Source organism: Alnus glutinosa, chromosome 2 (assembly GCF_958979055.1).
Source record: "Alnus glutinosa chromosome 2, dhAlnGlut1.1, whole genome shotgun sequence".
Lineage (NCBI taxonomy): Eukaryota > Viridiplantae > Streptophyta > Magnoliopsida > Fagales > Betulaceae > Alnus > Alnus glutinosa.
The window spans coordinates 26,556,046-26,568,890 of NC_084887.1; the positions used below are offsets into that span (position 1 = coordinate 26,556,046).

Below are 12,845 nucleotides of genomic sequence, written 5' to 3' on the forward strand. Positions count from 1 at the left end.
ATATATATATATATATATATATATATATATATATTTGTGGAGTTTGTATTAAGTGTGAAATCTACTTTTCAAATACTATTTTTTAGAATTCAAATTTTACTCAGCTTTTATTCAACTTTTTTCTAATTTTATTTCAGGTTTTCTAAACAATTCAAACATAATTTTTTAAAAAACAAATTATTTTGGTATTAGCAATTTTTCAAAAAATCGCATACTCAAACGAACAAACTTTGAGTATTTTCAAGTAACCGAATCTTAAATTTGTATTGAAAACAAAATAAAAAACAAATTCATTAGAGTTTGCTTCCAAACCAATTAAGCATAATAAACACCTTTTTCTTCTTCAAAAAATGTTATTTTTTCATCTCTCACTCATTTCCAATTTTTATTTTTTTTTCTTCAAATTCACATCAAACACCAATTTTCAGAAAATCCCTCGTCCCAAAACATGAAAGCCTCAATAATTGTATACATGATTCCTAAACCCCACATAGTTGCTATCTTAAAGACACAGCAATTCCAGCTAGACCAAAACATTGCTTTAACCTATACAGAAAAAATGGTCATAGAGCCCAAAGGAATTTAAAATAATAATAATAATAACAAAAATAAGTAGTATTAGAGTGTTTTCATTGTGATTTTGTTGACAAAAAAAAAAAATTAAAATGCGATTTTAAATTAAATTATAAAAATAAATTTAAAATTTATGATTTAAAAATATAGAAAATTAAGTATCACAATCTTAAAGGTTAAACTACAATTTTATAAATTAAATTACAATTTTACCAGATATTTCATTATAATTTAAAAAATTACACGTTATAAAATCACACGCGGAAACAGATTTTAAGAAAGCATTGGAAACAAAGAGAGAGTATGGATGGGGTGGAAGGCAATGGGGCCGTTACTGAAGAAAGCGACAAGAAAGCTTATGAAAACGGCAAGGACACCCAAACCACACGTCAACGGCAACGCGGAGTAGATTCGCGTTCCATGATGACTTCGATTTCGCTCTCTCTAATCTCCAACATTCTCTAATAAAATATTGATATCGTAGTTGTTGTTTGTTGCGAATCCCGAAAGAAAAGAAAAGAAGAAGAAAAAAAAAAAAAAGTTAAAAACCCAGGTGAGGTGATTTCTCAATTTGAATCTCTGTGTGCGTATCTGTCTATTTCTACTGTAATCTAATCATTTTGGTTAAAAAAAATTATGTTTGTATTAGATCTAAAAGTAGTTTGATTTTTGTATTGTAGCTTTTTGTTAATCACCCAGTGAGAAGTGAGATCTCCTTTCTCTTTGATTTCTCTCTTTCTAGGTTTCCGTTATGATATTCCTATATATGTATGTATGTTTGGATTGTTTTATGTCTTATTTTTCGTTTGGATGCTCAGAAAGTCGAGGAAAAGAAAAGAAAATTATAAGATTGTTGGTATCGTTTTCTCGTGTTTTGGTTTTCTGATAATCATTAAATGAGAAACTCATTTAAGCTACGTAATTGGGAGATTTTTTTTTTTTTTTTTTCTAATTGGTATTATGTGGGAGGATACGTTAGATTCGAAACTTTTGAATTATATTTTGCTGTACTTTTAATTCCCTTTGGGTTTCTCTGCAACCAAAAATGGTTTGAAAAGAACGGAATTTCAGTCTTTGTGACTTGCGCTGGAATTTAGTGAAGGAAACTTCTTAGGTGCTGTCTTTTTCAGTTGTCACCATCGGTTTCGTTGACACAGTATTTCTTATGATCTAAGCGTGATTTTGCTTGACTGCTACGATGGAGTACTTATTTAAGAATACCCATTACAATTCACTAAGTGTCTGTGAGTATATGAGGGTCGATTTTGTTACACAAGAGTCTTGATTTTAGAAATATTTAGTATGGTGTACCGTAGAAGAATGATCATCATCGTATTGTTCAATATGTGGAAGTGGGATTGATCCAAAAAAACATGAAGATATTTGTGTGTTTGAATCGTTACAGTTATTTAGCTGAATCTACAAGCAAAATGCTCTTTTTGTTAAATCAATGGTACCCTTAGGATTTTAAGCCATTAGACTTGGATCAGATCTTCATTTACAAGCAAATTAGATTATTTATGTATTTTTTGATTTATTATTTTCGTATATAAAAAATGATTTGTGAATGTAGGAGTAAGAGAAGGTTTATGTATTGTGTGGTGCAGGGTATTTCCTGTTTTCTTTAATTGTTCAACCGTCAGCATTGGATCGGATTGATGAGCGATGCAGAGATCACGCAGAGCTCTTCTGCAAAGAAGAGATTTGGAGAAGGCTATAACCGGAAGAAGAAATTGCTTCTACAAGATTTCTCTTTCTTTGGTTTTTGTTTTGTGGGGTCTTGTCTTCCTTTTTAGCTTATGGATCAGTCTTGGCGATGGTTATAGAGGTAAGCTCTTTTAACTAAGTTTTCCTTATACACTATTGCTGAATCTTCTTATAAATTGTTGTTGAGAGCTCTAAAGAATCTGTAGGGTGCTGAGCTGGTTTACATTCTTGTAATGAATAATTATTATGTGAGATCTCATGTTAGAGGTAATATGAGAGGTGTTTCAGTTGTTTTTCTTTCTACTTTCCGGTTACATTGGCAAGCCTATTCTTAGCATAAGTGTATTTATTGTAGTTGGCAATCTACACCTTTTCTTTCTGGCTCTGTGCATGTCCATGATCCATCCTTTGTACTGAGTAGCCTCCCCTTGCTTGCTTTTACATGAAGCATTGGCTTGATTGTCACATGCAGCCTTTAACCAACTTCTTTATGTAGTCATGTAGGAAGTGTAATGCTGTTTCCTATGGGGCTGTTTCTACGAATCGGGAACAAATAAGCTGGGGCTTTTTTGCACTAAGCAGGCTGAAATTTTTAATTTGAGTCCATATCAATGCATGGGGGCAGTTTGGGGAGGACACAAGAACAAATTATTTCTGAATTATATTATCCAAGTTAAAGTGAACAGAAAACCAGACACTATGAAGCAAATTGACAGCTAGGTATCAACTTTAGCACGTAATAGCTTCAGAAATTAATAACTAAAAGGCAAATATGACAGTGATTATGTATTAGTCAAGAAGAAGACTATTATGGCCATGACTTACGGAAACAGGGAAAAAAAAAAAGCAGCGTAAAATTTAGAAAAGCAATTTAATGAAAATAAGAGGCAAAAAGTGGAAGATTCTTTGACGGCTACTTATAACTCAAATGGTGCAGATGCAGTGAGACTTTCATATTTTAAGAAATATGACTAAATTTTTTCCTCGTTCTTCCATTTTTCATCCCTCAACTCTCGATGTATTGCTGGGCGGAGTAATTTTACCAACTTCTTGTTTCTTTTCATTATCCTGACATTCAATTGCAAGCATTGTTTCTTTATACCCCACTAGTCTTATTATTTGTTGATTTATTTGTTTTTGTGTTGATTAATTTCACCCTAGTTCTCAATTTTGTCTTGTATGCCTGATGGCACTATTCTTTTATTGGTATTCCCTGGAAATCTTCTATAGAACCTTTATTTGTTTGCTGATTTATTTAGGGGTTGAAATTTGCTGTTACCCGCACTATATCCTAGTCAGCTGCATAGTTTTTTCTAGTGTTAATATCAATTTTCTTATGTTTGTTGTGTATTGTGTTCTGAAGATTAGTCTATATACGTATATATATAGCTATTGACAATGTCAAAAATGCCACACATTTCAAAATGCATGTTTCTCTAACCTTAATTTGCAGCCATACTTTGTGGAATTTTAGTGTTCACTTATTTCCTTGCTAAACACTTTCTGTTATTTCCATTTAACTAGTTGAATATTTGTAATTGCTTATATATATATATATATATATATAAATTGTAATTGCTAAGGATGCACTCATCTTTAGTCTTGTTTTCCAAAATGCATTTTGTTTTTTATTTCTGCTGTATTCATAACTTGTTCTGATTAGTTGCTCTCTATTCTTTCTTTGGACTTAGATGAATCTGTAGTACTTCCAGTTGGCATATCTACTCGGGATGAAGCTGAGGTGGGACGTAATGAACACTCAAATACAGTACAAAATCATCAACCGAAAGAAACTGATTCTTTTTGTTCTTCTGAGGCTTTGTTCGCAAATGGTGCTGAAACCAGAGGTTATGGTAGTAAATTAGTTGCTGGTGAAGAAAGTACAAACGATATCTCAGTTGAAGGGAGAAGGGATGATCTCTCAACTGATCGAGAGCAACCTGAGGTGGAGAACTCCATTTCTACTCTGAAATCTGAAAACGATGCTCCAAAGACTGATCGGCTGTCTCATACTGTTCCAGTTGGTCTTGATGAGTTCAAGAGCAAAGCCTTCAGTTCCATAAGTAAACCTGGAACTGGTCAGGCCGGAAGCATAATACACAGAGTGGAGCCTGGAGGTGCTGAGTACAATTATGCTTCAGCATCAAAGGGAGCAATGGTTTTGGCTTTTAACAAGGAAGCCAAGGGTGCCTCTAATATCTTAGGTAGAGATAAGGACAAGTATCTTCGAAATCCATGTTCTGCGGAAGAGAAATTTGCTATTATAGAGCTTTCAGAAGAAACCTTAGTAGATACAATCGAATTAGCTAACTTTGAGCACCACTCTTCTAATTTAAAAGATTTTGAGCTGCATGGCAGTTTGGTTTATCCAACAGATGAATGGGTCAAGCTAGGGAATTTCACTGCTCCAAATGTGAAGCATGCTCAGAGGTTTGTTCTTCATGAGCCAAAATGGGCAAGATACCTAAAGTTGAATCTTCTGAGCCATTATGGTTCGGAATTCTACTGTACACTGAGTTTTGTTGAAGTTTATGGTGTGGATGCTGTTGAACGAATGCTGGAAGATTTGATATCTGCTCAAGATGAAAAATTGTCTGTACCTGAGGAAGTAACTGGTGACCATAAAGAAATACCCACCCAGCCAGAGCCCACTAAAAGTGTTAATCCTGATCAAAACATTATAGAAAATGGATCTAACTATGCACAAGAAGTTGTAAAAACTAGGGTGCCCGATCCAGTTGAGGAAATGCGTTACCCACAAGTTGGCAGGATGCCTGGGGACACGGTTCTCAAGATATTGATGCAGAAAGTACGTTCACTGGATTTAAATTTATCTGTTTTAGAGCGATATTTGGGGGAATTGATTTCCAGCTATGGAAATATTTTCAAAGAACTCAACAAAGATATAGGAGAGAAAGACATAATTTTAGAGAAGATCAGAGAAGACACAAGGAATCTTCTTGACAGTCAGGAGATCATTGTATGTGAAATTCTTATCTTTCTGAATCTTGGTTATTGTTATCTGTTGTTGATATATATGTCATGATCAGTGCTAGTATTATCATTATACTCGTGATTAATTTTGTAATGGTTTATTTCATTGCAGGCTAAAGATGTTGGTGAACTTATTTCTTGGAGGTCTGATGTTTCCAGGCAGTTGGATAATTTACTCAGGGACAATGCTGTTCTCAGGTAGAATTTATTTCTTGGTCATATGCTTCCCCAATTTTTTTTTTTCATAATGAATGCTGTTTTAATTTAGAATTATGATTTTTTGAAGTACCTTTAAGCATACAAGTTGTACAGCTCCCTATCTGATGATCTCTTTCTGTTTCTGGTTTTGAGGATCAAAGGATATAATTTAGTTTGATAAGGAAATTATTGTGTAATAGGGTGCTTCTTGTTTACCATTAATGTTTTTGTCAATTCTGTCGCTAGCTGGGGTGTTCCCCTATATGCAAATTTCACCTAACTAATTAGTTATAAGGAAGAGACCAAGATTAAACACTGGATCAGACATGACATCCACCTTGAGTCCGTCGGCATTTCTGGCAGAGGAGAGGTGATTGAAGTCAAAATTCAGATGGAGGGCGGGAGAAACGAGGGAACAAATAAGTTGGTAGCTTTAAAGGAAAGAGAATACTCAATTACTCATACATGGTCTTTGCTTTTGTTGCATCCATTTCGTAGTTGTATCTTTACCTCTCCATATTTGTCAATTCCTCCGGTAGTTGTTCAATTCTGAACTTTGGCATATATATATGGTATTATTTATTGCTTAACAACGTAAACTAAAAAAATTATTTTGGTTTTGTCTATTTGTTTTTGCAAGCGCTGATAAATGCCATTCATTTGCAGATCTCAAGTTGATAAGATCCATGAGAATCAGACGTCTATGGAGAATAAGGGTATCTTAGTATTTTTGGTATGTTTAATATTTGCAGTTTTGGCTCTTGTGAGGTTATTCCTAGATCTGGCGGTGAGTGTTTATAAAGCATTGAGTGTTCATAGAACAAATATGTCCGGGAAATTTTGTCGGAGGAACTCTTCCTGGCTGTTCTTACTATTGAGCTGTAGTACCATTATTCTCATACTGTCAATATAATACATATCTTCTTAGAGTGAATGCTTATTGCGGCTCAGTGTTGCTTGCATAATGTCATATGGACCGGGATCTCTTGCCAATTCGGACAGCTAATTGAGAGAGGTCTCAATGGAGGTCACCTGCCCGGGCAGGTGGGTTCTATCTGTGCCCTCTCTCGTTTTCTGCACGGGCAGGCTGCACATCGTCCAATCCCGATCCCGAGCCATGTTCCTTTTAGGGAATTTTTGTATTACAAGTCTCTTGTAGATTAGCCTGTTTGTAAAGCAGACTGCCAAAGATGATGTGCTTAACAACATTTGCCAAGGTCTTTCAAATTATTAAGAAACTAGTTCATAACCCCCGCTATGCGCGGGATTCTTCATTATAATTTAATTTCAAAATTCAAACGCATCTTCATTCTTAATTATTGTTGTGTTACTTTTATGCACAACAATCAAATAAAGTTTTGCCTTGTTTTGCTTTCAAAAGCAAATAAATACTTTCAAAAAATAGTTGAAAATAAAGTAAATCATACAAACGAAAAAATAATATTTTATAAAACATTCAAATAAATTAAAAAGAAAAGACCCTTAATTTTAGTTTAATCCATATAAATTAAAACATGTTAAATCTTTGGTTCATATGAGTAGTTTAAAATGAAAATAAGTATAACGAAAAAAATACCAAGAAAACATTATAACACCTCATCCAATAATAAGACATTAAAGATTATACACTAGTACATTACGAAATATAGTGACAAACTCACACAAAACATTGCATGAAATCACCAAAAAAAAAAAAAAAAAAAAAAAAAAAAAAAAAAACAACAACAACAACAACAACAACAACAACAACAACAAAAAGAAAAAAAAAAGAAGAAGAAATACTATCATATAAGACTCTTAATTTTATTTCAATCCATAAAAATTAAAGCGTGTTATCTTTGTTTTCAAACGTGTAGTTTATATTTTATAACGAAAAGAAGTATAAAGAAAAAAAAAATAGCAACAAGAAAATGTGAATTTTGATTATTAAAGCATTAATAAAAAAAATTAGCATAAACTTGTGATAATGTTTGTGTGATACAAATTATATTTCAATACAAATAAAACTCATAATTTTGAACATTCAAGAAATAATACAAAAAAAAAAAGAAAAAAAAAAAAAAAAATTAGACCTTTTTTTTTATGAATTCAAGGTAAAACAAAATCTTTCACTCAACATTTAATGCAATCAAATAAATATCCTCACATCATGTTCAATGCTTAATGTCTCTTTGGTGTTTTGAAAGTATTTATGTTCCTTTTATGCACAACAATAAGATAAATATTTGCCTTGTTTTGCTTTCCAAAAAAAAAAAAAAATCCAAGAAAACCATAAGAGCCGACTTGTACCGTTTTAGCCTACTTGAATTATGACGCTTTAGCCGACTTGTGCCATTTCTTTCTTCACTATTTAATTTTGTTATACGTTGAGGCATTACTAATATGGCTAATTTTTTTTAGAACTAATATTTGCAATTCATATATGGTCGATTATGGGTAGTTAATATAGTATGTTTTTAATTTTAAATTTTGTCTCTATAGTTTTGGAGAGTAGTTATAAATTAAGACATTAAATTTTTGAACTTAATAAATTCTCATATAAGGAAAATGTTTGAAATAAAATCTTGGAGAAAACATGGCCGTGGCTCAAAAGAAAATTGAAAAAAAAAAAAAAAAAAAAACTCATCACTTAATGCTGAGCAAAAAAAGTTCTTATTTTGATCTCATAAATATGCACGCCCATGAAATTTTTATTAAAGCACAATAAATTTATTAAATTTATGACAAAACCGGTTCAACCTTTAAAATTTATCAATTTTTTACTTAAAAGACCAGTTCAGTATTTAAAATTTATGACAATAAATAAAAGACCATAAAGAATTTAGGAAATGAGAGAGAGAATAACTTTTCCATCACAAGTGTTTTCATAAGGCAAACGGAAAGGACAGAAATTTTCTACAATCTGGTTTGTAAGAAATTTCCTACAACCCACATATAAGATTGACATGTATCCCTTAGTATGTGAGAAGCACATGTTATTTAAATATCATATGCTTCTTACATATTTTTTTAATAGCATTAATAAAAAAAACATGTGATTCTCACATATTTAAAGGACACGTGTCAATCGTATATGTGGGTTGTAGGAAATTTCTGTCCAGACGAAAAAGTGGAAGGTGAAAAAATGGATTTCCACCTTCCCTTGTTTGGTATAAGAGAAAAAAAAAAAATTATATATATATATATATTGCAATTTGTTTTTTGAACTATTATACTCTTTTAAAAGAAAAGGAAAATATTAAGGTTTTAAAGGTTTTGAAAGCACATCGTCTCTCATATAGAAGGTAATAAAGATAATAAATACCAAGGAGATAAAATCTGAATAATTTGTTTTAAAATAGTTAGAATATTAAGAACTCTACGAATTAATATTGAAAATTTAGAAGATTTGATCCCAGATTGCATGATTTGCGCTGCTGAGCCAACGACAAACAAAGACATTAGTAACTAAATTAATTTATTTGTTTCCATGTTTATCATGGTATCTCTGTATGAACTAATTCAATAGGTAGTTGTAATCAAGCCATACATAATAAGTTTATGATTTGTTATCATCTTTATCATATTTTATTGGCTATATAAACCTATTGGATACAGCTCATGGACTCCACAAATTTAATGGTGGTTTTGAGAAAATTAAAAGATAAGAGAAGGGCAGGAAGAGAAAATGAATTATTTCTCTTCGATATAACAAGTTTTTCTATATAAAGAATCATTTCAAATTTCATAAATCTAGGAAATTAAGGCTAACTAGCTATTTTAAAGTAGAGATATGTTACTTGATATTTTCTTGTTCTACTTCTATCATTCTTCGTTGACGTGACATTGTCAATTCACCTTTAGATCAATCTTAATTAATATATATATATATAATAAATTCCAATGACGTCTTGACCTTCCATATATATAGGCATACACCCAAACTCCTATTCCCTATCGTTTCATCATCTTTGGAACTTGTTTGGATACTTGAATGTATTCTTTTAATTAGTTGATGATCATGCCTCAGTTTTAAATATGTAAAGTTTAATAAACATGATCAGTTGTATATATAAGATGGTGGAGAATTAAATATATCCTTAATAATCTCCTTAAAATTCTGTATAATTAACCTAGCTTGTTCATTTCTTTATATTCTTATTTCGAACATGATATATATACCAAAAAAGGATCAAAATATTACATAATTTTATATATATATTTAAAAGGAGATAGAGTAAAAAAATACAGGAAAAATAACAGTAAGAAGAAATAGGAAACATGGGTTATTTTGGAAACAGATCCATACTCGGGATCAACTCTCTTGAGAAAGCTTTGCATTAATATGGCAAGCACATCAAAAGGCAAAGAAAAGATACTCATTCACCAATTGATCGACCATTTTTGTAGAGAGAGACATGCCCTCGTCCGACAACCCGCCATTGTGTTCATCCCACCGACCATCTCCTTTTTGTTTGGTTTTATTGTTTCTGGTACCTTTGTCTTCTCTATGGGCATGGAGAGTTGGCTCTTGCCCCCTCCCTGGAATTGTAAGTTATTTTTTGGATAAACCTGTTCTTTGATCAACAAACGACATTCTCTTCTCAAGTTTGAAATATATTTTCTGTGTTGATATATATATATATAGGAAGAAAAGCCAGAGAGACACAGAGGGTTAGGAAGAATTGAAGCAAGTTTGGGTAGAGCCAGGTTAGCCATTAAAGAAGCTGGTCGAGCACTCCAGAATCTAACATCAACCTATGACGACCCTGACTATGTTCCTCGGGGCCCAATATATAGGAATGCAAATGCATTTCATAGGTATGTTTATATACCATTTGATTTTTTTTTTTTATATAATTATTTTGGTTCATTCTAAAATAACTGCATGCACGTATATATATAGGAGTTATTTGGAGATGGAAAGGATTTTCAAGATATACGTATATGAAGAAGGAGAGGCACCATTGTTTCACTATGGTCCATGCAAGAGTATATATTCCACAGAGGGAAGTTTCATTCATGAGATTGAAACGGCCGGAAATATGTACAGAAGCAGAGACCCAAGTAAGGCGCACGTTTATTTCCTTCCATTTAGTGTGGTGGAGATGGTGCAATACCTCTTCCTCCTCAATTCCAATGATATGAATCTCATCGGAAATACCGTCGCCGACTACGTCAACGTCATTGCCAATACACATCCCTTTTGGAATCGAAGCCTTGGTGCCGATCATGTCATGCTCTCTTGCCATGATTGGGTACGTAAATTATCCCCCGTCCACTCCATATTTTCTCCTTTTTCTTGAATTTTTTTTTACGTTCTTCAAACCTATTTATCGCACTCATTTCATACAGATTGACACAAGATATTTTAAGTAATTTTTTATGTCAGTCACTAAAAAAAATAAAAAATAAAAAATAAAAAAGTTGTCTAAAAGTGTAAAATAGGTGTGAGAATAGCTACTCTTTATTGATTAAAAAAAGAAAAACGCTACATGCACTCTCAAGTACATTCTCACTGACGTGGCATTGAAAATCACCATTGAATTCAAAATCTAATGGTGATCCATCCAAAATCGAATGATGATTTTCAATGCCACGTCAAAGAGTTAACAAAATCTTTTCCTTTTTCTTGGTTACTTTTCTTGTTGAGCAATGCTATTCTTCACACCTATTTATTATACCGGCTGACGATATGTATTTTAAGTGACTTTCGATATCAGCCACTTAAATAAAAGATAATAATAATAATAAAAAAAAAAAGATAAAAGAAAACCTACTTAAAACTAATTGATATGTCAGTCTGTATAAAATAGGTGTGAAGAGTAACATTATTCTTTCTTGATTAAAGAAATAGGATATATAAAACTACTATTATCACAAAAGAGTTATTCAATAGTATTTTCACTGGCACGTTGCCGGCCACGTCAAAGAATTTAGACTTGAAAGTGGAAGCATTTCTCTTACGTACCAGAATTGTATATAGTTGAATAATTGATATCCTAACTTTGCTTATGGATTGCTAATTTACAGGGGCCTTATGCATCTTCATTTGTTCCCAACTTATACAACATGTCCATAAGAGTACTGTGCAATGCAAATACATCCGAAGGATTCATTCCGTCGAAAGATGTTTCATATCCAGAAATCCATCTCGTAACCGGGCAAGTTCAGGGACTTCTCGGCGGACCGTCGCCGTCCGGCCGACCCATTCTAGCCTTCTTTGCAGGCGGCCTTCACGGCCACATCAGACACGTGCTTATGGAGCATTGGAAAGAGAAAGACGAAGATGTGAAGGTCTACGAACATCTTCCCAAGCGAGAAGACTACAACTCAATGCTGAAGAAGAGCAAGTACTGCTTATGCCCGAGCGGGTACGAAGTAGCGAGCCCAAGAGTTGTGGAAGCAATCTACGCGGAGTGTGTGCCGGTGTTGATCTCCAACGGCTATATTCCGCCGTTCAGCGATGTTCTGAACTGGGATTCGTTTTCCGTCCGAGTGAAGGTGAAGGACATTGCGAACATGAAGAAGATACTCACGAGCATCTCTCCAAATCAGTACAAAAGGCTGCAGAGGAGGGTGAAGCAGGTGCAAAGGCATTTTGTGGTGAATGGGCCTCCAAAAAGATTCGATATCTTTCACATGACTGTTCACTCTATTTGGCTTAGGAGGTTGAACATCCGCCTTTAGGTTATTGCATATATATAACTATATAAGCAAATATTGTTCAATTAATTTTTCTCATTTTTTAAGAAAGAAAATAAATTTACTAGCAAAAGTTCATCACGATTGTTTGCTAATCGCTTTTATGAGTGTGTAAAGAGTCTTCTCACTAGCTCATGATGGGCTTATTGTGATATACATGATAATCTTTAGATGGTGAAGCTGGATTATGAACAGTTTGTTAAATCAATTGATTTTTAGATGAGAAATGTTACACAAACTCTTTAACGTAACACTAAAAATCATCATTAGATTTTGGATGAATCAATAGATCACTATGAATTTTGGATCAAAAGATAATACTACTCGCCTGTATCCTAAAGAGACGACAACACTCTTCTTTTGTAACACTAATTAAAATAAATAAATTATACTACGCTCCCCCAAATTACCACCCAATTTGCACTCGCACCTTTAAATTTTGACTAATTGCAACTCGCCCCTACGAACTACTATTTTGTTCCGATGTGCTACGTAGGTCAAATTATTGAGCCGTTAAATGTGGATGGAAAACACGTCTCATGCGTGGGGCAAGTTGCAGTGAGTCAAAGTTTAGAAGTGTGAGTACAAGTTGGATGATAATTTGGGGGGCAAATTGTAATTTTATCTTATTGCGTATATATGACTTTGTGTCAAGTGAAACTCACGTGCGATGGTTTATGTCCAATAGA

At 33.1% G+C, this 12,845-nt stretch overlaps 2 protein-coding genes across 4 annotated transcripts; both read left to right on the forward strand.

The window, feature by feature from the left end:
* Window positions 1-898: 898 nt before the first annotated feature.
* LOC133862052 (SUN domain-containing protein 4) lies at window positions 899-6,406 on the forward strand. 3 transcript variants are annotated; one of them, XM_062297902.1, is made up of 5 exons: window positions 899-1,126; window positions 2,181-2,401; window positions 3,972-5,260; window positions 5,387-5,472; window positions 6,139-6,406. In XM_062297902.1, the coding sequence occupies exons 2-5, from the start codon at window positions 2,239-2,241 to the stop codon at window positions 6,383-6,385; spliced, it is 1,785 nt and encodes a 594-aa protein (XP_062153886.1). In that variant the 5' UTR covers window positions 899-1,126; window positions 2,181-2,238; the 3' UTR covers window positions 6,386-6,406. The 3 variants fall into 3 exon arrangements, with proteins under 3 accessions (XP_062153886.1, XP_062153888.1, XP_062153887.1); XM_062297904.1 differs by lacking the exon at window positions 899-1,126 and adding an exon at window positions 1,256-1,278; XM_062297903.1 differs by lacking the exon at window positions 899-1,126 and adding an exon at window positions 1,529-2,026.
* A 3,463-nt stretch (window positions 6,407-9,869) lies between these two features.
* LOC133860421 (probable glycosyltransferase At5g03795) lies at window positions 9,870-12,141 on the forward strand. The gene is made up of 4 exons (XM_062296033.1): window positions 9,870-10,001; window positions 10,100-10,272; window positions 10,358-10,709; window positions 11,485-12,141. The coding sequence occupies exons 1-4, from the start codon at window positions 9,870-9,872 to the stop codon at window positions 12,139-12,141; spliced, it is 1,314 nt and encodes a 437-aa protein (XP_062152017.1).
* Window positions 12,142-12,845: the final 704 nt, after the last annotated feature.